The sequence below is a fragment of the Mangifera indica genome, chromosome 5, assembly GCF_011075055.1.
Source record: "Mangifera indica cultivar Alphonso chromosome 5, CATAS_Mindica_2.1, whole genome shotgun sequence".
In the NCBI taxonomy this organism is placed as follows: domain Eukaryota; kingdom Viridiplantae; phylum Streptophyta; class Magnoliopsida; order Sapindales; family Anacardiaceae; genus Mangifera; species Mangifera indica.
The window spans coordinates 20,520,242-20,546,679 of record NC_058141.1 but is presented as its reverse complement, the minus strand read 5'-3'; the positions used below and the strand labels follow the sequence as shown (position 1 = coordinate 20,546,679).

The following is a 26,438-nucleotide window of genomic DNA, read 5'->3' as shown; positions in this document are numbered from 1 at the left end:
ACATAAGCAAACCTCTAAGGTGATGCAAAATCTATCATTTGGAGGCGGTTAGAATTCTATTCGATCCGGGTCGAGTCCAGATAAGGACTTATTTGAAATCAATTCAAATTTTAAAAAAATTAGTTCAAAATTAATTTAAGATTGACAAGGTAAAATTTGAAAACAAATTAATTTTATATTTAATTTGAATTTAAATATTTAAATCAGTTTAAATTGGATTCGTTTGTAAAAATAAGTCTAATATTTGATTCAAAGTTAATTCATTCAATCTAAATTTAAATTCAAACTATAATTTGAAAAATATATATATATAGAGGTGTCACTAGGATTATTTAAGCTCGAATCCTCCTCTGAATATCTCTAAATAGTTTGAACTGAGTTTAATCTCAAATTCAAAGTTACCATTTACGATTTTAATTGAAATCGAGTAATTCGATGTTCAGCTCCTATTTAAAGCTAATAATTTATTATTTAATTAAAAAACTACCCGAGACCCGGATGTTTTAAGGTCTTAACAAACCCGCCCAAAATAACAGTTCAGTACTAGTTGTCGTCTCCAAAATCTAAAACCCCCGAAACCCTGAGAACAGATTAGGGTTCAGGGTTTTACACATTCAAACACTCTTCAACATGGCTCGATTCCCTAGACCCACTACACCACGCCTTCTCTACAACGTCTTTTCCCCCTCGAAAACGACTCCGTCTCATTCCTCGTCACCTTCACCTACCACCGCCCTCCTCCTTGGAAACTTCCACCTCCAGTTGCGACAATTCTCGACGGGAGGGAACCTCGCACGTGCCAAGGAGGGCAAGGAGCCATGGTGGAAGGACTCGATGGAGCGCCTACGAAATATCGGGATCTCTGCGCACATCGATTCCGGAAAGACCACGTTGACGGAGAGAATTTTGTATTATACCGGAAGAATTCATGAGATTCATGAGGTTCGTGGCCGAGATGGTGTTGGGGCTAAGATGGATTCCATGGATTTGGAACGAGAGAAGGGTATTACAATTCAGTCTGCCGCCACATACTGTACTTGGAACGGTTACCAGGTAAACGGAACAACAAATATTTTTATTGAAATTTTAAAAATTAATTTTTTTACTAAATATAGTTTCTCTATTTCAACAAAATGAATGGATTAGATGTTTAATTGAGCTCGAAGATAATAAAAAGAAAATTAGTTGAATTTTGAGGAAGAAACTCAAAATAAAAAATTGTCTGTTTAGCGATATAGCGCCGTCCTTGGGATTTTGACAAATCTGTTTGTGGTTGCAGATTAATATTATTGACACACCTGGACACGTTGATTTTACCATTGAAGTTGAAAGGGCTTTACGTGTTCTTGATGGTGCCATTCTTGTCCTTTGTAGTGTTGGCGGTGTGCAAAGTCAGTCAATTACAGTTGATCGCCAAATGAGGAGATACGAGGTTCCAAGACTTGCCTTTATTAACAAACTTGATCGAATGGGAGCTGACCCGTGGAAAGTTCTCAGCCAGGTGAATTTAAATGCTGTGATTGACCTTTGAAACAACTTAATTTCAATGAAATCTTTAAGTCAACTATTTGTATAAGCTTTTGATGGGTTTTTAACTGTCTTAGCCTCAATCTGTACTTAGTACTTACAGTTGAAAGCACAATGCATATCATGCGTTGACTCGCTGATTAGATTGGTATCTTTTATAGGCAAGATCTAAGCTACGGCACCACTGTGCAGCTGTGCAAGTCCCTATTGGATTGGAAGATGATTTTCATGGTCTTGTTGATCTTGTGCAGATGAAAGCCTATTATTTTCATGGCTCTAGTGGGTCTGTTTCTTAAGCTGTACAGTTTGAGTATATATGTTGTCTTGTGTGTGTGTGTATATATATATATATATATATATATCCTGTTATGCTTATTATTGTTGCTGATTACAGGGAAAAAGTTGTGACTGCTGAAATGCCAGCTGATATGGAGGCATTTGTTGCAGAAAAGAGGCGTGAACTAATTGAAACAGTGTCAGATGTTGACGATGAACTTGCTGATGCGTTTCTCAATGATGAGCCTATATTGTCAAATGATCTTGAGGTGTGTTGAAATATGCAAATTATAATCTATCTGAAAAAGAATGAGATGGTTTGTATTTGTGCCACTGAAATCTAATTTCCTTTTCCTCAAGTAGGAAGCGATTCGCAGGGCCACCATAGCACGGAAATTTATACCTGTATTTATGGGTAGTGCATTTAAGAACAAGGTATATTGATTTTGTTTCTCTTTTTATTGCCTTTGGATGGTATCTGAGTTGTTATAAGTTATAATAATTGAGATTACACACTTTTTTTTTTGGTAAATCCACTTTGCTTTTTATTTACTGCCTTTCTTGGATGACAGGGAGTGCAACCACTTCTGAACGGTGTACTTAGTTATTTACCTTGTCCAACTGAAGTAAGTAATTATGCTCTTGACCAGATGAAGGATGAAGAGAAGGTATTGTATTTGACTGACAATATGTCCCAATATTTATTTAAAATAATTGGTTGGGGAATTCAGTTTGCTTGTTCTCTTTGTAGGTTATGTTAGCTGGAAATCCAGATGGACCCCTTGTGGCATTGGCTTTTAAGTTGGAGGAAGGACGCTTTGGTCAATTGACTTATTTAAGGTATGCCTAAGAAGTTGTACTGAGTATTTTAATACCTTTGTGAGTTGAGTTCAGTTAACTTCTATCAATTTTTTGTCAGTATTAATCCATTTGTAGATGAAATTTTATGCTAAGTTGCTAACAGTAATGACTTTCTGACGGATGCAGAATTTATGAGGGTGTGATTCGGAAAGGTGATTTCATTATAAATGTAAATACTGGCAAGAAGATTAAGGTGAGATCAAGGCATATTGTTTCAAATTAAGATAGTAGTTTGCATTTTTATATGTTGTGGGCCACTTATTTGGGAATTTGATCCTAGGAAAGTAGATTAATAACCAAAATTCTGCCACCTCACAATCATTATAAACTATTGCTAAAAACAAAAGTTTTATATCATTGTTTGTGATCCGTCTTGGGAAATAGGCTCTGACAATATTTAATCGTCCTTATATTATGATGGTTTCATTGTGCCATTCAAGGTGATTCATTTCTATGAAATCTAAATAGCATGAGAAACCTTGTTGATGTAATTTTGCATGGTGCAGAAAAATATTTTGTCCACTTTTGTCTGAACGAGACAACGAGTGCATTCGGATAACAAGTTCAGTGTCTTAAAGATTTTTATTTGAGCATAGCTATTACAGTGTTTGATGGCTAATCTATATCACAAAATTTAAAGTGCCAAGATTGTCTGATACTTTTAATTATTGGTTCTTAAATCTAATCTCTAAAGCTGTAACATTGTTGTGGACAGGTTCCTCGTTTGGTGCGGATGCATTCCGATGAGATGGAGGTTTTTTCTTTTCCTTTTCCTTTTTTAACTTGACTTAATTAATATTAGTTATATAATGGAGCACCTTTCATTTTCTTTATAATTTGTGGAAACCAATCATACTTGTTCTTTTTAAACTTGATATATTGTGATTTAATGTTGCTTTTGCTTTGCTTATGCATTTATTTTATCTACAGGACATTCAAGAGGGACATGCTGGGCAAATAGTTGCTGTCTTTGGTGTGGATTGTGCATCAGGTTCCAATCTCTCTTTTGCATAAACTAGCTCATGCATATGATTTTCCTTTTCCTTTATGGATTACTTTTACCACATGAGAGGTATGAGAAGAACAAGTTTATAAAAATTTAAATGGGCTTTGATAAGTTTTTTAGTGAGGACGAGGTGTTTGATTTTCTGTATTTCAGCATAGATTCAGTGTTTGAAAAGCATGCCTTCGATAATGTCTTATGCACTATAGTTAGTTGGTATGGGTTTCATAAGAGCTTCTTCTGATTGATTTTGGACATCTTATGCACTTGAATAATCTGTGTTTTATTTCTCTCTCCAAATTATTTTAATATGTGCTTTTTGGTAATCAGGGGACACATTTACTGATGGGTCTGTTAAATACACCATGACTTCTATGAATGTTCCTGAGCCAGTGATGTCACTTGCTGTTCAACCTGTTTCGAAAGATTCTGGAGGACAAGTAACTTACATTTGGAGTTATTGCTTTATATTCAATATCAAATGAATTATAGTCATTAAATTTTTTTCCTTGTGTCAGTTTTCAAAAGCATTGAATCGTTTTCAAAAAGAGGATCCCACTTTCCGTGTTGGTTTGGATGCTGAGAGCGGGCAGGTATGGTTTGCAAATTTTATTTTATGTAATATATATTATATAATTTATTAACATCACGGTTTATGCTTTTGTGAGCAGACAATTATTTCTGGAATGGGAGAGCTGCACCTGGACATTTATGTTGAACGCATCCGTAGAGAGTATAAGGTGCCACACCCTTTGTCATTGCTCAATAATTATATGAGAGGTTTGGATGCTATGGCTACTTGAACATTTTCACCTTGTTGAAGTTTTATTTGATTTCTTTGAATAGGTTGATGCAACTGTTGGAAAACCTCGTGTTAATTTCAGAGAGACTGTCACAAATCGTGCTGAATTTGATTATTTACATAAGAAACAGTCTGGAGGGCAAGGTCAATATGGACGAGTTTGTGGGTAAGTACGCATATTTATGGCTGATCACTTAATGAGTTAATATTATCATGACACAAAATCATGAAGAAATCAGTCTTATAGATGCACCTTTTATCCATATCATGTTGGAGCTGCATTTATTGATAAGCAAATTCGCTGTCCTGAGCACCTGACATATATGATCTGTATATATATTACCTGCACGTGGATTTACATCTCTTTCTGCACAACCAAGTTTGGTCTCAAGGTGGCATGGGTCTGCTAATTATGGTGTGAAGCAGAATTATACACTTGCTGATTAATTTTTGCTTTTCTTTATTTGTTAGTTATATCGAACCACTTCCTCCAGGCTCACCAACCAAGTTTGAATTTGAAAACTTGCTTGTGGGACAAGCTATTCCATCAAATTTTATACCTGCAATTGAGAAGGGTTTTAAAGAAGCTGCCAATTCGTGAGTTTTCCCTTTACCTTTTCAGTACATTGATTAAAGTTAGTGTCTGAATATAACATTGATTTTACTTCTGGTTTTGTCATGGTGGCTTATATTAGGATTAGGTTATAATGATGATGTTTGGTTCTCGTTTTAATTATATGTTATGTTCTATTGATCTATTTCTGCTTACAATTTACAGGGGTTCATTAATTGGACATCCAGTTGAAAATTTACGTGTTGTTTTAACTGATGGTGCTTCCCATGCTGTTGATTCCAGTGAACTTGCATTTAAGTTAGCTGCAATATATGCATTTAGACAGGTCCTTCTCATCACCCCCTCTTCTGCCATTGGGCCTTATTTTTTCCTCCTGTGACGCTATTTACCTCTGACATGCCCACTAAGATTTTTGCTTTTTGATTTATGAAACAGTGCTATGCAGCTGCAAGACCTGTGATATTGGAACCTGTTATGTTGGTAGAGTTGAAAGTGCCCACGGAATTTCAGGGAAGCGTCGCAGGTGATATCAACAAGTGAGTTTTCATCTACCTCTTTTGTATTAGAATATCAATGGGAGCATTCTTTTGGAATTATGTTTCTAAAAATATCTGCACTTTTGGGCATGTTTTAGGAGGAAAGGCGTGATTGTTGGAAATGACCAAGAGGGTGATGACTCTGTAATTACTGCTCATGTAAGCATTTTCTTTGTTTCTCTTATGTGATAGTGATTTATACAAACTTAAACTCAGGGAAGGAGCCACTAGGGTGGATTCAAATTCATAATATCCATTTTCAAGTTCGGTTCAATTCTATAATGCTCATCTTGATCTTAAACTAGTGTACAATATTGTCGGAGGGCAGCAGTTGAAATGAACAGTGTTGCCAGCAGGGTAAACACTGTTGTTGAAAGGACAAACAAGCTGAACTGTTGAATTGGAGTTTCTATTTGTTTTATGGATTCCAATCTGAACTGATTTGGCTTGCATCCACCCTAGGAGCCACATTAGGGCCAAGTGTTTAATTGTTTACAGGGCCCCTGACAATAATTTCTACCTGTCACTGCTCATAGTCTCCTGTTGAGAACGTCTTTTTTGGTCTTTGCTCGCAGGTTCCTCTGAACAATATGTTTGGATATTCAACATCGCTTCGTTCAATGACACAAGTAATTTTGAAATCATTTTAACTTGTTGCTTAATCATCTCCTAATAGTTTGTAGTCTAATTTGTTGATTCATTTTTGGTGTGCAGGGCAAAGGTGAATTCACAATGGAATACAAGGAACACTTGCCGGTTTCTCAGGATGTGCAGATGCAATTAGTGAACACTTATAAAGCCAGCAAGGGAGCTGAGTAATTAGTGCTTGCTACTGGACATGCCCAAATCACAAATATTGTAGTTTTAATTAATTTATTGAGTGTATTTTGACATTTATTTAGGCGATATAGGTTGATCCTTATAGTGGTCAACAAAATTTTGAAAAACACAATAAAATCTGCCCGATTAGGTGATTGAATTTAAACTTCTGCAGGCAACCGTAATCGAAAGTTTACGCTCTCTTCAAGTCTTGTCCATGTCAACTCAATAGAAACAAATGATATTTTGTAGTATAAGCTTTTCTTAAGGGAAAAAAAAACTTCTCTCCAATATGAATTCTTAAAGGACTACACTTTAGTATGTCCATCATTGCAGTTAATCTATTCATGCAATGTCTGGATTATTGTAGGAGCTGACTTTGAGCTAAACTTAAAAAAAGAGCTAACTCAGTTAGAGATTAATAAATTGAATTTCTTTAGCTTAACTTAATTTGCAACATTGGGATTTAAACTTGATGTAAATGCGTTTGAACTTGAATCTTCAAACCGGTTCAGACTCTGTTTTCAATCTTTGGCTTTGAGTTAAACCTATTCAAATTTGTTTCTCCCTGGCTTGAGATCAATCCTTACAAATTTATTTTCAATCTTTGACCTGACCTAAGCTCATTTAAGTTTAAACTTGACTAATTTAATCTGAGTTGCGAATTAAGCTTCTTCAAATTCAACTCAAACAAAATTTAACTTTAGAGTTGTCATAAATCTAATTTCAACTCAAATGTTCAAATTAATTTGAATTTGACTTATTTTCAATTCTTTGTTTAAACTCATGGCCAGTTGACATGTCTAATATTGTCCATACAAACAGATATAAGCGAGCATCATGTGTCAGATTCTAATAAATAGCATTGCATAATCTATTACCTGTGTGTCCTTATAACACGCCGCTGCTTGCAAGAGAGCAGAAACAATTCTTAATAAAATGGGCTGTGATAATCCGAAGATTAATAAATTATCGTGCTGGGTTTTTATATTAACTATAAATAAATAAATTGTCTAAGGAACATTTGGCTACTAGAAAATAATTGATTTTAGAAATTATTCTGCTGTTCTGATCTGAAAGACAATACCTGTATGTACTTTAAGAGAGTGAGGCTTCCAAATCATTCTAAAGATCCAGCACTAAGCTTTTGAAACTAATTAAAAGCTTCACGCAGTTTCGTGGGCAGCTCTAGATCAGGCTCAGATTCACTAAGTGAGGAAAAATACCAATCAACCATATCTTCCGACACCTGTTCTAAACTTGGGGGACTCCACTGCACATTTTGAAAACCATGAGAATCTAACACTGCCTATATTATACAGCGTTACAATTAGGGGTGAATTCAAATCAACCTAGCTCGAACTTGATTGCTTACTCAGTTTGTTTGAGTTCAAAATGAGTGACCATAGGTCAAGCTTGAGTTCGAGCCATGAGGGTGTTCGATTTGATAGACTTGCAAGCAAATTGTGTGTAAATAAAACAACGTTGTTTTGGCTCCTTCAAAACAACATCATTTGCGCTAGTATTACATTATGTAAATAATGCAAAACGACAACGTTTTATTATATAACTTAAAGTCAAAACGACATTATTTTACTCTAAGTTTATTGAACTCGAGCTCATGTCCTTCATAAGTCATCAAGCTCATGGTTGATTTGATTAGAATCCACCACTAATTGCGATCATTATTTAATTTCATGTTCATTTTGAAAATCCGTCTTTATGATTTTGTCCACTACACAATACCTACCTTTGGGGCAAGGTCCTTATCCACCATTCGTGCACGAACTCCCTGGCAAGGAATTACAGAAACAATATAGTGAAAAAATTCATAAACATTTTCATTTATTAGGTGAAGAATCAAACTATTGTATACCTCACAAAAGTCACCAGAAATTTGCTTAGATATTCCTTGTAAAGACATTCGGTATTCACGGACCAAACTTTGATCAAAGGTCTCATATCTACCTTGTCTTATCTGACCAGACAATAACATTTATCAGATCACAACACAAAGACTTTATGAACACAACCTAAGATAATTTACGAACTCTCAATGCAAAATAATAAAGTGAAAAGAGAAGAGTGACTCACAGATCTCAAGGAAACCTTCAAGCTCAATGGTGAGGCTTCTTTAAGTCTTCTTAAAGTGGAGCTGCACCAAGCAGCATTTGTTGCAGCTGCCTCGCGTTCCTGAGAAAAGTTATTATTGTCATCATTTGTTTCAACTTAATGAAGGTTTCCTTTCACCTTTTTCCCTATGTGCGGATAATCGAGTCATTATGTCCTATTGTATGTGTGCTTACCAAAGAATCAATAATTTCTTCTACTGTGTCAAGGCTGAAACATTTGTCAAGTATTTCAATCCTGACAAAAAGAGATAACCGCTTATTAGACCCTGATGATAGATATTTGACATTCCACTGTGTTCGTGGTGAAAAGAAAGACATGTTGGTTCCGACATTGTTAAATCAAAATTAACTTCCACAATCCAGGTTCCATGTAAATTTAAACCTGTGAAATACACTCATCTGGTCTGGGTAGACAATGTCACAGTACTTTTCCAAGCATGCTTCAATGACAGAAGGGTCATCAGTAATCAATTTCCCAAGTGCTTCTTCAATTAATGGTAGTCTCTGTTGGTAAAGGCAGAAAAAAAAACGAAATTAAAAGTGCTACTACTGCCAGGAAGGGTAAGTAAATTAGAAGAAAGATAAGGGACCAGTAAACTAACTTCGCTAAGCGAATAGTGTGTAGCTAGTCCACAAGCCATCATTTCTGCTGCATTGAGTTTTTCACCTGTCAGACCTAAATACTCCCCTGCAAAAATCAAACTTCAAAATTATTGGGATATCGTTCTGAGCCAGATCCCTGAGGACAGTTAGCCTACCTAATCCAATTCAAAGAAGTAATATCAAGGTCAAAACAGGAAGGAGGTGGAGGGAGTAAACAGTTTCTAACTTGACAGCTTAGACTTCGAAACATATTTTAGGCTCAGAAAGCAAGACTTTCAGACACTAATTCAGAAATCAAGTTAGCAAACAATCATTACCCATATAGCATGAATGTGACTTATACTATGTCCAAAAGTTTCTACAGATCCCACATAGCCAGCCAAGCAACCTTAAACCATCATAGCATCCAATACCAATTTACTTGGACAGTATTATAAAAGTGAAACAAGTAAATTAATGGAAGAAGCACTGTACTGAAAATTATCATAACTACATCAAACCATGGTTTTTCAAGTGGGACAATACATGCTCCTAGAGATAATAAATATCACTGTACTGGAAAATTATCAGAAAAATATCTAACAGAAGCACACATTGAAACCAAAATTCAATAATTTAATGTTCACGAGGCTTTTGCTTGTTGATGATAACTCCATTGAAATTGCATTAAGTAATCTCCTGATACTTGTAAAATTACCAGGATCAGAATGGCAAAATAACATAACTGCAAATATTACTCTTCATATCAAACAAATCATGACCAACTTATTTAGATGCAATAATTTGCAGCAACAATGGACAAGTTAAATATGCATAAATGGGCAATTGGCACCAAAAATACCTAAGCGGCCAGGTAGATGTGAGAGGTAGAAGGATGCACCAGCATCAGGGTGAAAACCAATTAGAGTTTCTGGGGTAGCAAAAACCTGCAAATTATATAAGATAAACTGTCAGTTGAGTTCAACAGCCTTGTAATTAAAATTCAGGTAGTGGATCACCAAAACTAAATAAAAAGATTAAAAAAATAGACATGTATCCAAATAACATACAGTTCTACTAGAGGCAATCCGTAATGTCCCAGGTATGGAAACTCCAGCCCCACCGCCCATAGTAATGCCATTCAAAATAGCCACCTAGATGAAGATAAATTAAAAGCTAACTTCACTATACTGGTTAAAAGTCATACACTTAAATCAGAAAGATAACGCGGCTTAGCTGATTATAAATTCAACCACAAAATAAATGGATCACAGGAAATTAATCTCCCTCTAGAAAGATATATAAGTAACTAAACATGACAGTTTACCCAACCATGATAATCTGTGCATTAAACTTAGAATATTCTTATAAATGGATTTAAATGGAGACCATAATGACTAGGATAGAAAATTCACATCCAGTGATTCCTATATGATTAGTTCTGTACCAAAAGCAAAATACATGAAGGGGCTAAAGAGTATTACGTGAAAATCTCAGTCATAGGAAGAGATAAATGGAAATTATAAACTACATTAGAAGTCATACGGTAATCAAAATATCTTTGTAATTTCTATTGTCTTCTTATATAAAACATGCTCTTCAGATATTATTATGTCAATTTAGATTGCACATATGATAACAAACCACAAAAACCACACTACCAGGTTGTATTACAATTAGACTGTTAGTGATATTATAACAAAACATCCACTACCAAGGACCTCAAGGTAAAAGTTGAATGATCATCACGTCAAAGCTATTTTATAAACCACAGGTGATTGAAATAAAGCAAAAAACTGAAAAAATGTTCTAATTATTAAAGTGTAAATACTCACATGTGGCTTCAAATAGGTGCCTAGTAGGTATATGAAACTATATAGTGTCCTAAAGAAGTTCTTACTCTCTTCAAGCTTCCCTGCACAGAGAACAAAATGTTGAATGATGGTATAATATTATGAATCAACTCATGTGAAAAAACAAAGATTTACCAATATATATATATTGTGTGTGTGTGTGTGTGTGTGTGTGTGTGTGTGTGTGTGTTTCATGCTTTGATTTTCTACCAATGTTGCCATGTCTTCATATTTATGTCCTTTACAAAACCAGGGATTCAGGAAAAGGTGACCAATAGAACAAACATCAAATATAAAAAACTTGAGGCAAGAAACCACATAGCACAGGTTTCTTCTCTATAACAATATATAACAACCCTGATTCTACCTCAAACTTTCTAACCCTAAAAACTTTCTACCACCTTCTGTTACCTGACTATGTGATGCCAACTTTCTGCAAATAATCATTCAAAAAGAATAAAAACATTATTCAAACTAGACCATTTATCTGTAACATAAGGGAACCCAATAAATTCCTTTTAACTACACATAAGTGAAAATAGAGTGAATTGTACTAACAAAAACTAGGCCTCACCTTGGTTAATCAAATGATAGAGTGCAACTATATCTCCACCAGCACAAAACGCCCGACCACTGCCCTTCAAAATTCCAAAATTAAATCAAAATCATTCATTAACATGGAAAAATAACAAGTAAAAACTCGAATTTGAAAATTGAAAAAAAAAATCAAAGAAGAATTACCTTCATCATCACAAAGCCAATATCTGGATCATTTTCCCAAAATGTATATAGATTATTCAACCTATCCCCCTAGATACACAGAAAAAAATAGATAAATAAATAAATAAACAAGGCGAAAAATTATCAGATAATAAAATTTTTAATAAAAAAGTATTTAAATCGAAGTGAAAAATAATTAAAAAAACGAATAGAATTGAAACAAAGAACACACCATATTTGTGTTGAGAGCATTGAGAACCGAGGGTCTGTTAAGAATCGCCATTCGAGAACTAGCTCTACCTTCCGCTAAAACCTGTAAGGTATAAAGAGAAAATGAAATCAATTGAATTTTACACGTAATAAGAAGAAGAAATTATGCAGTGAAATGAGGTTAACTTACCTGATTGTCAAGATCATCATTAAGAACGTTTTCAGGAAGAGAAGAAAGAGTCCGGTACTGAGTCAGAGCTCGTAAAGTGTAGCCACAACGCCTAACAATTGATGCCTTGAAGCTTTGCATCCTCTTCTTCCGTCTCTCCTCAGTAGCTCTTATCAGAACTAGTTTGCCAAGTAGCATTACACAAATTAATACGAATATCAACAATTAAGTAAAGTCTCCATGCCCACCCAAACTTTGATAAATTAAATTGTAGCCCTTTAAGTTTGAAAAGTTAATGTTCTCATCTGCCTATTAAGTTTGGTAATAAAATCTTAATAAAATATATCCCCAAAAAATTTATAAATATTTTATCAACCCCCTAAACATTTATTTTTCACTCAACTGAGGATTATCTTAAGGGAGCGTTTGGTTTGGGTAATATTTGATTACTAAAATAAAAAGATTACCTTGAAAATAGATTACTTAGAAGATTACTGAGTATAAATGATTACTATATTTGATAAAATTTAATAGGTATAAATAATTATTGTGTTTGGTTAAAGGTAATAAAAGATTACTAGTAAATTATTTTACTTAAATGTCCTTGAATATAATTATTTTTAAGTATTTTTTATATTATTTATCATATTAATTAAAAATAAATTTATTTTTATCTCAGAAAACTAATAAATAATAATATAATTATAATAAACTCAAGATTACCTCAGTAATCTTTAAATATCTAAGGTGAATGTGGTAATCAGATTATCACCTATATTACATGTCACGTCAGCATTGGTAATAGAAGATTATTATAATCTTTTATTACTGACAAACCAAACAAAGGAATAAAAGATAGATTATCAAGGTAATCATAAAATCCCCTAACCAAACTCACCCTAAGTGTTACCATCAGTCATTTTTGTTGACGTATTAGACCATTCACTATTTATAATTGATTCTTCTCATTAGACTGTCTTTTTGTTTTTCTCATATTTTCAGATGCCATCTTGTGTTGCACACCTTTGGGGTTGCTCATCTCACCTCCATCTCTTGCACCATCATCGCCCCCAACCTGCATTGCCCCACTCCGGTTACATTACATCGCATCACCTGAACACAACCTTCTGCAAAACTACACCTTACACCACTTGACACATGCCTTCTACTCTACGCACACCACCATGGTGTGCCTCTTGGTTCGCACCTTTATTGCTATTGTCATTGCCCTATCTACGTGTCACTAGGCATTTGATTGACTACACAACCAACAACTAACAATTTCATGCCCTCAGTTGCATTTCCTAAGAAAGATTAAGTGGAGGAAGGCAGGTTCAATTTAGGAGTAGATTTGATCCTAGATGAGTTCAAATAAGGTTATTGCTCAAGCTCAATTCGGATCAAGTATGGAGAAGCTTGAATGCAACTTGAATTAAGTTTGATCTATTTCAATTCAATTTGAGCATTTTTATTTGAAGTAAGAGTTAAGTTCAAACCAATTCCGATACAATGACACCATTTTTATCGAACTAATTTTAAATTTTATTGCTAAAATGAAAATCCTTTTTTACTAAAACTCAGTTGAAGATTCAAATTGAGTAAGATTCAATTCAAATTTGATTTATATATAAAAACAAACTTATAACATAAATCATGCTCTGATCAAGCTCAATATATTCAAGTTTTATCCAAAATGTAAATTAAGCTTGATCAAATTAACCGGTAATCTTGATCCATGAATTATATATTCAAATATTGCCAATACATTTAAAATGTAAAATGTAAAATAATATAATATTATGCTAACTTATATTGTTAGACTATCAGACTAGTTTTATTTTTTTGTTAAAATTAATATTATGTGTATAAATAATAAAAATTAATAAGTACAAATAAATTGATACGTTCATATGATTAAGTTAACTAATTATTTATTTTATCTTTTAAGTTAAAATAATCTTGTAAATATATCAATTTGTTTGTTTTAAAATACAGTATTATTATATTATCAATAGGGTTTATGTGGCATGGGCTTTGACCAATGTATTGGGAATTAACTTGGTGATGGAGCCGATTCAAATCAATCGGTGCTTGGATTGATGTATTATTTAAATAAAAATAAAAATAAAAATGAATTTAACCTGATAACACACATATATTATGTAAGGTGTTTAGTTTAAATTTCAATTAGAATTGAATTTAAATAAAATTAAATTTAAACTTAAATTAATTTAAATTTAGCTTGGTTTAAAAAAACTAAACTCTTCACAAACTAGATTTGATCAGATTTAGACCAATTAAAGAATAATTTATTTAAACAAATTTACAAATTAAGTGTAAACAAATATAAAATAATTAAAAAATGTATAACTAATTTTGTATATTTAAGCAGGACTTAAATGATGTGTGGATCATAAAATTAAACTATCTTAAATTAATGATAAATAACCCTTTGTTTATTCAACAGAGGGTTCACATACTATTGCTCAATATAAAGGGATGAAATAGGCAGGTGCAGAGATGGTGTGGAGGGTGCACAGCGATGATATGGAAACAAACTTTCCTTCCATTTCGCAGCTGACACTCTCTTATCATCAACCGTAAAAGGTAGCAGATTCGCCATCCTTGTCACACCTCACAACTCTATCTTTATCTTTGATCCCATTTCCTTATCTGTCAATCTCTTATTCTTTTTCTCCATTTATTCAACCTCTCCTCTTCATCATAATTGTTCCTCTCCATTTCACTTCATTCCCACCCTCCAAAACATCTATCTTTGCACAAAAATGGCCAAGAACCCCATGAGAGTTCTAGTCACTGGCGCTGCTGGTACTTTTTTTTTTTTTACTACTATTTCTTCCCTTTCTTATATTATTTTAGTATTCGTCATTAAGTCTTCTTGGCAAAGGTTAGGTGGGTTCTTTTCTTTGGAGTGAGAAGATGTTTGTGTACATTTTCATGGCTTGTAGACTTCATTTTGGTATCTTATTGCCGTATTGTTGAGGTGTGTGTATTGATTCGTAGATTTAAATGATGTTATATTGTTTGTTTCCTGATTCTAACAGGAAAATTTGTGGTTCTTTTTGTTTTGAGAAATGGATTACTTTTATATTGTACTCCTTCAGAAGATTCTGGTTGTTTTGTTCTGTATTACATTGTTTTGGAAAATCATTAAGCACATGGCAAGTTTCCTGAATATACCAAAGGAGCCCATTAGAGTATTGGTCACTGGGGCTGCAGGCAAGTTATTTGAAATCTGTTTTTCTTGAAAACAAAAGCAGAGATCAACATCTTTTTCCCAAGATTCAAACCTCATATCTCCTAACCCTGTTGTTTATGATTTACCAACATTTGATTTGAATAACTTTGAACAGGGCAAATAGGATATGCTCTTGTTCCCATGATCGCCAGGGGGGTCATGCTTGGCCCTGATCAACCTGTAATCCTGCACATGCTTGATATTGAGCCTGCAGCTGAGGCCTTGAATGGGGTGAGAATGGAATTGATAGACGCTGCCTTTCCTCTTCTAAAAGGTTTGTCTCTCAAGCTAACATTCCTGTTAACATGGTTGAACCAAAATTGTCTCCTCAGGTTTCTTTAATCTGTTTCAATAGGTGTCATTGCTACTTCGGACATTGTTGAAGCCTGTAAAGATGTCGACATTGCCGTCATGGTTGGCGGATTCCCACGAAAGGAAGGTATGGAAAGAAAGGATGTGATGTCTAAAAATGTATCAATTTACAAGGCTCAAGCTTCAGCTCTGGAGAAGCATGCTGCTCCAAATTGCAAGGTGACATAAAATCCTTCCATGATTGATTCTTATGTTTCTTCCTATTAAGTTAACTTGTTTTTCTCATCATTTTATAAACAGGTGTTAGTTGTAGCCAACCCTGCAAACACCAATGCACTGATTTTGAAAGAATTCGCTCCTTCTATTCCAGAGAAAAACATCACATGTCTCACACGTCTTGATCATAATAGAGCACTGGGCCAAATCTCTGAAAGGCTAAAGGTTCATGTTAGCGATGTGAAGAATGTGATCATTTGGGGCAATCATTCTTCGACTCAGTATCCCGATGTCAATCATGCAACTGTGGCCTCTGGCAATGGGGAGAAGCCTGTTAGAGAACTTGTTGCTGATGATAATTGGTACCTAAAATGTTACTTAATTTCTACCCTTTTTATAGCCTCGTTAATTTTTGAATCTTTTATTATTATTATTACAGGTTGAATTCAGAATTCATCACCACTGTGCAGCAACGTGGGGCTGCCATTATCAAAGCTAGGAATCTTTCGAGTGCTCTCTCTGCTGCAAGCTCTGCCTGTGATCATATTCGTGATTGGGTTCTAGGCACCTCAAAGGTTGGATATGCTGATCCGAAATTGTATGCAGAATCCATTTCTTCCACAAGAATAATTTTTTTTTCTTTGCATGTTTGATGCAGGGGACTTGGGTTTCAATGGGAGTGTATTCTGATGGATCTTATGGCATCCAAAAAGGCCTTATCTACTCGTTTCCTGTTACATGTGCGAATGGAGAATGGTCAATTGTGCAGGGTAAGTGAATTAATTTAAGCTAAAATCTACAAAATAGGGCTATAATTGAACTGAATATAATCAAGTAGTGTTTGGCTTGAGTTGACTGAAGGGTATTAACGCAAAGCTTGAGCTCGTTGACTTAGAGAATTGTTAGTTCAAGCTTGAATTCAAGATATGAATGCTTGACTTTGAGTTTGGTTCAAAAAATATATTTAAACATTATAATTTATATATTTATTAATTGACTGATATTTAAAGTCATAGAAGAAGTTTTGGGAGTATAAATGTAAAATTTGAAAGTTTTAAGAGTATAAGTTCACTAACTCATCCAACAGTTAGCTCGAGGTTGGCTTGAGAGCCTAACTTGAGCTGATCAAGTTTGAGTTCGTCTCAACAATAATCAAGTTGTACTTATGTTAACATAAACTGAGTTGTGAGTAATTCGATTCAATTATATTATCATGTAAAAATAGTTATATGAACAGTTAGACACTAATGGATACAAATAAACAAATGCATAATCACGTGATTGAATTATTTTAATTTAAAAATAAAATATATAATTAGATCATTCAATAATATAATACTATTGCAGTTTCTTTATATTGGGTAGTACCCTTCATCTGAACATTTAGTATTACTCTGGGCTAAAATATATGTTCATTGAAATTGCAGGTCTCAAAATAGAGGAACTTTCGAGGGCAAAGATGGATGCAACAGCCAAAGAATTGGTGGAGGAGAAATCATTGGCCTATTCATGCCTCAATTGAAACTCAACTTGAATTGACGCTGAGTTCTCCTATTGAAAATAAAAACAAAGACCTCTGTTATGGCTTCAGTTGATGAGATAATAAGCATCCCTTCTCTTTCTTCCAGTCGTTATTTGTGCTATTGGGTGGGGATGGTCTATCATTTACATATTGAATTTCTGCTTTTAATGAAAAACACACAGTGCATTACGTAGCTAGCATAATTTCAATTTCTAATTTTGTGGGTGTGAAAATGTTAAAATTGTTATTCTCCCATAATTAATTTGTCATTTAATGTATTAAATTATGGTTCTAAATTGATATCGGATCTTAAATGTTAAAAAGTAATATTATGTGTACCTATTTTAGATATATAAATGTATATATATTCATATGTGTCATCATATGGTTGGTTATTGTTTTATTTTTAATTCAAAATCATCTAGTCACATGATGACACATATAAATATGTATACATTTGTGTATCCAAAATGGATACACATAGTTTTATTAATGTTAAAATATCTCATCATGGTTAGCCAGACCACGATTTGATTTAGGATAGATTTTATTCGAATTAATTCAATTTAAATCAATAATTTGAATGAATCAATTTTGGATTAAAATTTTGATTTGGTTATTTGATATGAAATTGGCTTGTAGGTCTGTCTCTTATAATGATATTATTATTAACTTTTCTAATAATATTATTATTTGGCTGATAATATTATAGTAATATTGTATATTAATTCAAACAAACTTTAACTTAAATTTGATGTGGTAAATTTAATTTAAACCAGATCAAGGGTTAACTAGAATCCAATTTGAAACGACAACAGCTAAGTTTAAGCTTCATTTTAATTGATTAGGGATGAATAAAACAAGAAAAAAGATGCCAAGTTGTTGAAAAAGAAGAATATGCGAAGGAGGAGAGTTTTGTTACGGCAACTCGCGGAACGTTGAACTCTAAGGCTAACTGCGAAACTAAATCTTCAAATCCAATTCATGGATCCAAAGATAGGCTCTTCTCGAATGCAGCCTAACCTGACCACGTTTTGAACGGCTTGAAATGGGTCAGGAAAAAAAAAGCCCCACGGCTGTACGCTGTACTAAATCCTAATCTAAGCCCAAAGCCATGAGCGTGCACGTTTCCAAATAGCACACCGCACTGTAGAATAGAGTAAAGAGATTGCATTTAGCGCCCAAGTTTCGAAGATACCGTTTCATTTGATGTTCTTTTTCTTGCTTTCCAAGTCACGAACGCCTACGCTCCTTAATTTGAACGCTCTTCCTCACTATTACGACGGGCGGCGAAGAGTGAGTCCAACATAAGTTGCTCCACTCCAACGCCCACCTGTATGGTTTTTCTTTTGGTTGTGAATTTAATTTTTACTGGCTTTTTTATTAAATCTATTGTGCATTTGAAGACGCGGGCGTTGTGATTTTGCGTCTAGGGTTTATGTTTATGTAATGCTTATTTAGGGGTTTTGTAATTCTCTTTATGTCTTTAAATTTCAATCTCAGCATTTATGCTCCCTTTCAAAGTGCAGGAATATTTTCGGATTATATCCTAATTAGGGTTTTGTGTTTGACTTTTATATATTCTTTTCGCTTGAACTTATAGTCGACATACATAGCTCTTTCTGCTGTCCATGTGAATAAAATTTTGAAAGCAAACATATTTCTTTTTATGTTCTAAAAAACGAGTAATTTCTGAAGTTACTTAGTCTTGGTTGAGTGTTTGTTTCAACTTATTAATTTGGAAGAACAACCAGGTGATAGATGTACTGAGGATTGAAAAATGGACCAGACTATGGGGCAATTCCAGCAAAGTTTGATTGAGCTTGAAACTGAGGCTGAGCATCTTCTTTTAGCCAGACATCAGGTAATTACGACCCAGCTTTCTGTTTTCAACATGTTTATTTGAACTCCCATACTCTGTTTGGTTGCTGAAGAATGTGTGGAAGTAAAATGATTTTTTGATACCAGCTATTGAGTTAAACAATTGGTCTCATTTGAAAAAAAGTTGAAGAAATTTTTGAGTTAGGATACTGGAATCCTTTTTTTTTTTTTTCACGGGGGTAAGGATCAAGAACTATGATGTATTGTAAAAGTAGCCTGATACAAACACTTTCTAATTTGAACGGTTTTTGACTTGTTGGAAATTATTGGAGTACTATCATGAATATAATACGTGTTTTTTTTATTTTGATTTTCCTGGGCCGCAAATGGGATTTCACTGATTCCTGCTCATGGAAATTCAGTTAGTTGAAAATGATAAAGTGAGGAATGGGAATAGGGAAGCACTAACAGCTCTGAGGAAGAGGGCTAGGACAACAAGAACTAGTATTCCATCTCCTTTTGAGTCAATAATGAAAGATATGGGGCATCCTGGACCGAGGCCTTTGGTGAAGGAGGTATGCACAACCTGCGGTGACCATGACACAAATGAGCACACATGGATGATGTTCCCTGGAACTGATGTCTTTGCTAGAATTCCATTTCATGCTGCTCATACTATTTTGGAGACAGGTGTCTTCTTGAGCCTTCTCAGTGTAAATGATTTATGAGTTTAAATCAGTTTTGGAAATTGTGATTAGTTTTTAAAAATTACTTGAGTATTCATATATCAGAAGGTGGTATTTTCTTTTTCCTGGTATGACTGGTGATTTGTTGAGCAAAAAGTTTTTAAATGGTAGGAAATATATGTGATCTACCTTGATTCATGGATAGATTTGACTGGTGATATAGTAAGCATCTTGTTTTTGCATGTTGATATGCATGATTTTACTGGAAAGAATTTGTTTGAAACTTTGAATATCAATCAAAGTTGATGATATGTTTGATAATTGCATAAATAATGACTAAAGAATTATTGACAATAAAACTGTTAATGAGAAGATTATCTAACATTCTAATGGTCCCTAACCAGCTTGAAGATAGCCACCCTGAAGATTTTTAGGGAACAGTGTGGGATTTAGTTCACCAGCCACTCTGAAGATTATTAGGGGATTATGGAATCTGAGTTTATTTTTGTAATTATAGTTTATGTATTTGAATCACAGTTACTTGTCAAGGCTATCAATTGTTGGTCCTTTCTTAGTAGGCAAATATCTCAAAAATTATTTTAGAGTTACTAGCTTGTCACTTCAATATTAAAATCTGTATGGATGTGAAAAAAATGAAAACTGTTTTCAGTGATGAGCTTTTTTTCAGTGTCCTCTGCAAGTATAAGTTATGCGTAATGGTGAAGCTTCTTAGATGAAACTACACAAAAATATCTGCCTTTTATAAACTGAATTAAATTCCATGCTGTGCAGTTTGGTGGTCATCCTGGATTTAGTTTTAGGAAAAAGAGAGCATTTTGGAAAACCATTTCTTTTCAGACGTAAAGTTGATGAATTAATTAATTAATTTGTCTACCTTGTGCCCTTCTATATTTGGTCAGGGAATTAATTCCATCCTTTCTTCTTTTCATTTTTTTGCTGAAAAGGTAACAAATACCTTTAATAATAAAAATAAATGTGCAAGGTATATGCTTTGATGCATTGAATTGCTGGCAAAATGCCAGCATATTTAGGCTTAGTTTGATGTATTCTTATGTCTAATATGTTAAGCTAAACATTCTTTCATCTTGCTATTGTGTTTTTCTTCTACTGTTGTTTTGATTCCTTTTATATTATTCTTCTGCATTTATTTCTACTTTTATAATATCTTTGTTTTCAATCAGATCAAACACAACTTGATTATGATGCAAAAAAGTTGCAAAGCTATGTGAAGGAGAAATCTTTTCATATCTCAGAAAAGGGTGCCCTAGCTGACAAGATCAGTCCTGGTGTGCTCAGATCGCTAGTAACCTTGTCAGACAAACCAAAGTAAGTCTTGTCTGTGCAACTCATAGTCTACCTGTTCATAAATTGATCTATTTTTTCAACCAACTGTATCTTTTGACTCGCTTCCCATGACCAACAAACTGAGGCGAAAGGATTGAACTTAGTCCTTTCTGTTTAGGTGACAGTTACAACATCATGGTCACCAATTAGGTATTGAATGTTTTCTGGAATTATTCCCACAATATATTCAGGCTGTAGAGCTAGAAATTCCTGATGTCTTTTTCAATAACCATTGGTTATGATGGAAGATCTAGAACTTATTGTGTGTATATTCTATTTTCAAATATTTAGTGTGTTTCATGCTTCGATTTTATCTACTCGTGGTTAATTATTATTGACAGCTGTCAAAATGCTTTAAATGTCATCTTTGCTTTTGAATGTGTTGGTTGGGTTGAAAAATGAGTTTGCAGTTTTTCTTCTGACTGCAAGATGCATTGATAGTTGTTAATTTTTTGTTTTCAGTTACTATGCAGAGAATACCTGCTACATGTAATATTTATCATGGCTCTAGTTCTAAACTTGGACACCGAAATCTTTGTTGTTCCTCTATGCTTGCACGGAGGATTATGAGCAAATTTGACTTGATAAACTATTTAGCTCAGGCTGCGTTTCTGTATTAAGTTTTTTCTTTAATTTTTAAGGTTTTTCCTAGGCCCTGAATATATGCATAGTTGAGTTTGTGGTAAAAATGTTTTTTGGTTCTGTTTTTTCCACACCTAGACAGCAGTTTATTCCTCACTACTTCAATGAAGTGTCAGAAAAGCTTGGTCAGCGCAGGGACGATTTTGTTTTATGCTCCAACTAAAAATATGGAAGTTTCGTGGGAAGTGATCAAACAGTTGAAGATACCGTGTAACATCATTTTCTACTTGTTATGTGGTCCTGTTTACTGACTCTGCACATGATCTAGATGGCCTTATGAAAATTGTTCTCCATAGTTGTTTCACATGGCTTATCCTCACATCCCATCGCTTAGTTTTTACTCTTTTCTTTTCTCCAAAATATAACAATATTGATAAAGCTTTCAGTGACTCTATATTTAAATTAAAAGAATATGTCATTTTTTTATGAAAAAAAGTGTCATGACTTTAGATGTAAATGAATGTTGTCGTTTTGGGCTAAATTTGTTTCGACATAGGATGATTATTGAATTTCCTTGAAATCATGTGATTATCTCTTTCCCATTCCAAATATCTTATACCGAATGCATGAAGGCTACATTTAGAAGATTTATTTTTCTGCCTTTACAAGACTTAGGTTATGATCTATGCATTGTTGATAATTTATTTCTCCAATTTGCCCTTTTTCCCCGTTTTACTTCACAGAGCACAGCAATAGCTTAAAAAACTCTGGCTGAAGATGCACAGATTTTGACTTAAGAATCTCAGGATGCAAGTTCCATTTCTTTGTTAAGACGATTGTGCTTTCATGGTGAAGGCTTCAAATAATGGTGAACTAGTATGCATGGACAAACCGAAATGCCCAGAATTGCTAGCGACTTGTAAGTTTATAAATCTGGGGGTGATTCATTTCAGAATGAGACAATGTCATGCCAGCCTTTGGCTTTGCTCTAGTTTTAATTGTGACCAAAAAACATTAGCCTTAAATTTCCCATTGAACTTTATTTTCAACAGCACACTGAGATGTTATTAAATAATTGAGTGGTTTTGAATTAAAAATAAAATAACATTTGATTGTATGATGACCAATTAGCATTTGTATATGAGTTAATGCATGATGTATTATTGATTTTCTATTGTTTAGTGTAAAAATTTTAATTTTTAATATATAGAGGGAAATAGATTGCATGATGAATGGACAGGGGATGAGAAGCTGGGTGGAGTGCTGTATGCTTTTGAGATAACATAGTTTTACATCTTACCCGTCTGGGTGATGCGATGTTGACAAGGCAGAAAGAAGACGTTAAAACGGTCTGTCTGGCCCAATTTCCCCCTTGTATTTATTTCACCTTGCTGAACAATAATTTCTTCCCACTAATTATTACTCTTTCTTTCGTACTCTAAATAAAAATGTAGCGGCTTCCTCTCAACTCAACCGAAACTGGGCAGGCATTTCACGGGTACCACCTCAAATTCGGTAAGCATTTTATCAATGAATTTTTATGTATAAAAGACAAGAAAAAAATGGTAATTTATGGATAGAGCAAAACATTTATCTGTTTGCGTCTTTATCATGTGCCATATAATTGTACAGAACAAATTTCCCAGTCGTGACTCTAATTTTTATTATTTTAGGCCCTGAAAAGAAAAAAGATTAATCAGCTTAAAACTCTAATTTTCTTCTAGGAATCATGTACAATCCTAGTGGTTTCCTTTATAGTTAGAATTAAGGATGAATTTAAGTTGAGTCAAATTGAACAAAAGTTAATTTAAGTTTAGTTTGAATTTTGAAATATGAGTTTAACTTTGAGTTTGAGCTAGATTGAAAGGTGAAGGAGACAATGATTAAAAGAGTGGAAGAAAAATAGTTAGAAAAGAACTGTAATTGTCAAGGAAAAAGCTACAAAAAAGAAGAATTTAATAATGAATTATCCGTCAGCCTTTGAACTTGAGTTAAACTATTTAATTAGAGTCTAAGTTGAGTTTAGGATGAACTAAACGTGGATATGAGCATGAAACGAATCCACTGCTACGTAAAGCTGAAAATTAAATTTCTTCTCTGCGGAAAGATATTATAAATTCAACAGTGCGTGTAATATTTAATAAAATTCTGACTAAGTAGTAGACATTCCGTACAGGAGAGTCAACGTCCATGGCAGCCTTTCACCAAATGCCACCAGACTTGCGCTGTACTCATCTCCTCTCTGTTTTATTTTGTATTTATTGACTCAGTCTCTCCTCTGCTTTATTTGTTCACACAGCAATTTACACGCTTCGCTGTATACAATTTCTCATATTCGCTGTACTTGTCTTCCACCTGTTACCATCGATCGGGATTTTTGTAAACAGGGCTGTTCAATTCAACTGGCCATGGATTGGAAATTAAGTGTTGAGAGTACATAAATTGGAGGCCTCATCTCAGCAACAAGAAGCCAGCCACTTGCAATAATTTTTCAGCATAATACATCGTACGCTAAAGATTTGATCGTCTTACCCCCTGTCTTCTTTTTAATTTTTTGCCCCTTGCTTTCTACTATAATTACACTAATTGCCCCTCTCATCATTCATTTGCTGCCCAATTCTGAACCCATTGGCCATTGTGTATTGTTTTTCACTATACGGAGGGGTGGATCCTCCTTCAGTGACATGGGTGTCCTTGGATATTATTGATTATCCTTGAAGAGGACTGAACTTATAGATTTGAATTTGAGTTCAAATTTAAATTAATTTTTATTTGGGATTGACTTGATTTTAATTTATCTCTAACCTCATGAAAAAAGGGTTATACATTAACAAATATAAGTATTTTAATATATTTTAATTATTTTAAATTAAAAATAAAATAATTAATTATATCATTTAATCATTTAATAACATGTTAATTTATTTTTTTAATTTTTTTCATATAATATTATTCTTTCCCAGTTATGCATTCCTATGTACTAGGATGTTTGAGCGTACCACACATGTTTCATGGCCGAGTAGACTACCGAAGCCCTTGCAAAATTTCCAAATTTAACTAGTGTCTAAAGTTAGTTTTCCAACATTTCTCTATAACAATCAAGTGTTATTTCAGCTTTTGAATGAATGGGTGAATTGTGTGTCAGTTGTACACATATCGAAAGCTGGACTGGTTGGGTTCAAAAGAGAGAACTTTCTTTCATCGAATTTCAGATAAGGCCATTAAAATGTATGAGTTCTTCCACAATTTTTGAAGATGAATACTGTCAGTAAAAAAGCAAACCAGATCCTACCCCTAAATGGCAGATATGCAGTAAGTATTTTCCCTGTAATTCCAGTACAATTTGCAGAAAAGCATTTTAAGATATATAACAGTACAATTTTCAACTCTTTTTCTCTTGTTTAGGTTAAATATAAAATAAATGATATTGTTAGGTTTATATATATATATATATATATATATGTTTCAAGTTCAATTATTTTGTTTCTATGTTACATAACCTACACTGAAATTATATAAATACATCTCTACGTACTTCATTCAAGGACATTTTCGCCATTTTAATGATATCATCCGTCGGTGCACCAGTTTCTTCTTCTGATGGCTCAAACATGAACCCTGTTCACACAGGACAGGAGCATTTATTCTTTGCAGTCTGAGAGCAATAAGAAGAAGAGAAAGCACGCATGCACGTGACTACAAATTTAGAGGGAAAAAAAACATCTTTCCTGTGTTCCCATTGGCAAGAATGGATCTTAACTAAACTCAATTCGAATTTGGGTTATTTCAAGTTTAATTTAGTTTGAAAGAATTTAGTTTGAGTTAGGTGAATTCTCCTTAAATTAAATTTGAGTTTAATTTAATTTGAGATAAATTAAATTTAAACTCAACTCAAATTTAATCATAATATAAAAATAATATTATTTTAAAGTTTATATTATCATTTATTATTAATTAAAATAACATCGTATTACCTTGTTTTGTCTATTTTAAATTAAAATCTCTTAAATTATTTAGTGAAATGTTCTCAAAATTAAATTCAAACTTAATAGTATTAAACCCACCAAACTTAAGTTTGAACTTGACTTTACTTAAGAATAATTCGATTGAATTCTCGTCCTACTCATGAGTCATACTTTGAATAAGAAGATTATGATGTAAATGATGTCGTTTTTGACTTGGAGTATATAGTAACTTCACCTTATATCAAATTAAAATGTGTAAACATGGAAAACAATTTTTCCATGATCAAATTGGAACATTTGTGAAGATTTCAAAATATTCCAAGCAATATTGTCATGTTCATCATCGATCGCATAACCCATTTCTTCCTTTTTTAACAAACCTTTAAAAGTCAATCGCACTATTTATAAACATATAAGGAAGGAATATGCCCATTTCTATTATTGCGGTAATTTAGACTCAAGTCGGGTCACTTTCGGTGCATGGACAGGTTTGAAATTTTTTATTCTTATTTGTGATAAAATTAAAAAAAAATTAAAAATAATGAAGAAGCAAAGAAAATCATGTACCCATGCATGATGAGTGTTCTGCAAATTAAATGACTAATTCCCACCTGAACTTTGATGAAATAATTTTACACCCTTTAAG

The 26,438-nt window shown here is 33.6% G+C and overlaps 4 protein-coding genes across 15 annotated transcripts; 3 read left to right on the top strand and 1 right to left on the bottom strand.

The window, feature by feature from the left end:
• The first annotated feature begins 521 nt into the window (after positions 1 to 521).
• Positions 522 to 6,606, top strand: LOC123217613 (elongation factor G-2, mitochondrial-like). The gene is made up of 20 exons (XM_044638707.1): positions 522 to 1,053; positions 1,280 to 1,501; positions 1,689 to 1,810; positions 1,922 to 2,072; positions 2,167 to 2,238; positions 2,376 to 2,471; positions 2,555 to 2,643; positions 2,791 to 2,857; positions 3,380 to 3,418; positions 3,595 to 3,655; positions 3,998 to 4,107; positions 4,186 to 4,260; positions 4,339 to 4,407; positions 4,514 to 4,635; positions 4,941 to 5,066; positions 5,248 to 5,368; positions 5,479 to 5,579; positions 5,678 to 5,738; positions 6,155 to 6,208; positions 6,294 to 6,606. Exons 1-20 carry the CDS (start codon positions 631 to 633, stop codon positions 6,396 to 6,398), a joined length of 2,286 nt encoding a protein of 761 aa, XP_044494642.1. The 5' UTR covers positions 522 to 630; the 3' UTR covers positions 6,399 to 6,606.
• A 753-nt stretch (positions 6,607 to 7,359) lies between these two features.
• LOC123215831 (3-hydroxyisobutyryl-CoA hydrolase-like protein 1, mitochondrial) lies at positions 7,360 to 12,277 on the bottom strand. 2 transcript variants are annotated; one of them, XM_044636086.1, is made up of 15 exons: positions 12,086 to 12,277; positions 11,918 to 11,998; positions 11,707 to 11,775; positions 11,540 to 11,603; positions 10,948 to 11,027; positions 10,183 to 10,266; positions 9,975 to 10,059; positions 9,133 to 9,218; positions 8,913 to 9,034; positions 8,705 to 8,765; positions 8,493 to 8,591; positions 8,275 to 8,376; positions 8,149 to 8,190; positions 7,774 to 7,895; positions 7,360 to 7,671 (listed from the first exon to the last, which is right to left on the bottom strand). In XM_044636086.1, exons 1-14 carry the CDS (start codon positions 12,260 to 12,262, stop codon positions 7,809 to 7,811), a joined length of 1,239 nt encoding a protein of 412 aa, XP_044492021.1. In that variant the 5' UTR covers positions 12,263 to 12,277; the 3' UTR covers positions 7,360 to 7,671; positions 7,774 to 7,808. The 2 variants fall into 2 exon arrangements, with proteins under 2 accessions (XP_044492021.1, XP_044492020.1); XM_044636085.1 differs by lacking the exon at positions 7,774 to 7,895.
• A 2,293-nt stretch (positions 12,278 to 14,570) lies between these two features.
• On the top strand, positions 14,571 to 17,570 carry LOC123216028 (malate dehydrogenase, cytoplasmic-like). Of its 2 annotated transcripts, none has more exons than XM_044636377.1 (7): positions 14,571 to 14,893; positions 15,439 to 15,597; positions 15,679 to 15,854; positions 15,936 to 16,213; positions 16,291 to 16,426; positions 16,510 to 16,621; positions 17,279 to 17,570. In XM_044636377.1, exons 1-7 carry the CDS (start codon positions 14,851 to 14,853, stop codon positions 17,371 to 17,373), a joined length of 999 nt encoding a protein of 332 aa, XP_044492312.1. In that variant the 5' UTR covers positions 14,571 to 14,850; the 3' UTR covers positions 17,374 to 17,570. The 2 variants fall into 2 exon arrangements, with proteins under 2 accessions (XP_044492312.1, XP_044492311.1); XM_044636376.1 differs by lacking the exon at positions 14,571 to 14,893 and adding an exon at positions 14,942 to 15,304.
• Positions 17,571 to 18,266: 696 nt separating this feature from the next.
• LOC123215355 lies at positions 18,267 to 24,600 on the top strand. 10 transcript variants are annotated; one of them, XR_006502019.1, is made up of 8 exons: positions 18,273 to 18,708; positions 19,128 to 19,237; positions 19,617 to 19,884; positions 21,083 to 21,227; positions 22,571 to 22,746; positions 23,038 to 23,176; positions 23,282 to 23,342; positions 24,004 to 24,600. XR_006502019.1 is itself a non-coding variant. In XM_044635405.1 (5 exons), exons 2-5 carry the CDS (start codon positions 19,154 to 19,156, stop codon positions 22,048 to 22,050), a joined length of 582 nt encoding a protein of 193 aa, XP_044491340.1. In that variant the 5' UTR covers positions 18,267 to 18,708; positions 19,128 to 19,153; the 3' UTR covers positions 22,051 to 22,585. The 10 variants fall into 10 exon arrangements, 3 of the variants coding, with proteins under 3 accessions (XP_044491340.1, XP_044491341.1, XP_044491342.1); XR_006502021.1 differs by having other exon boundaries at positions 23,991 to 24,600; XR_006502017.1 differs by having other exon boundaries at positions 23,038 to 23,342; positions 24,004 to 24,054; positions 24,215 to 24,600.
• The last annotated feature ends 1,838 nt before the right edge of the window (positions 24,601 to 26,438 follow it).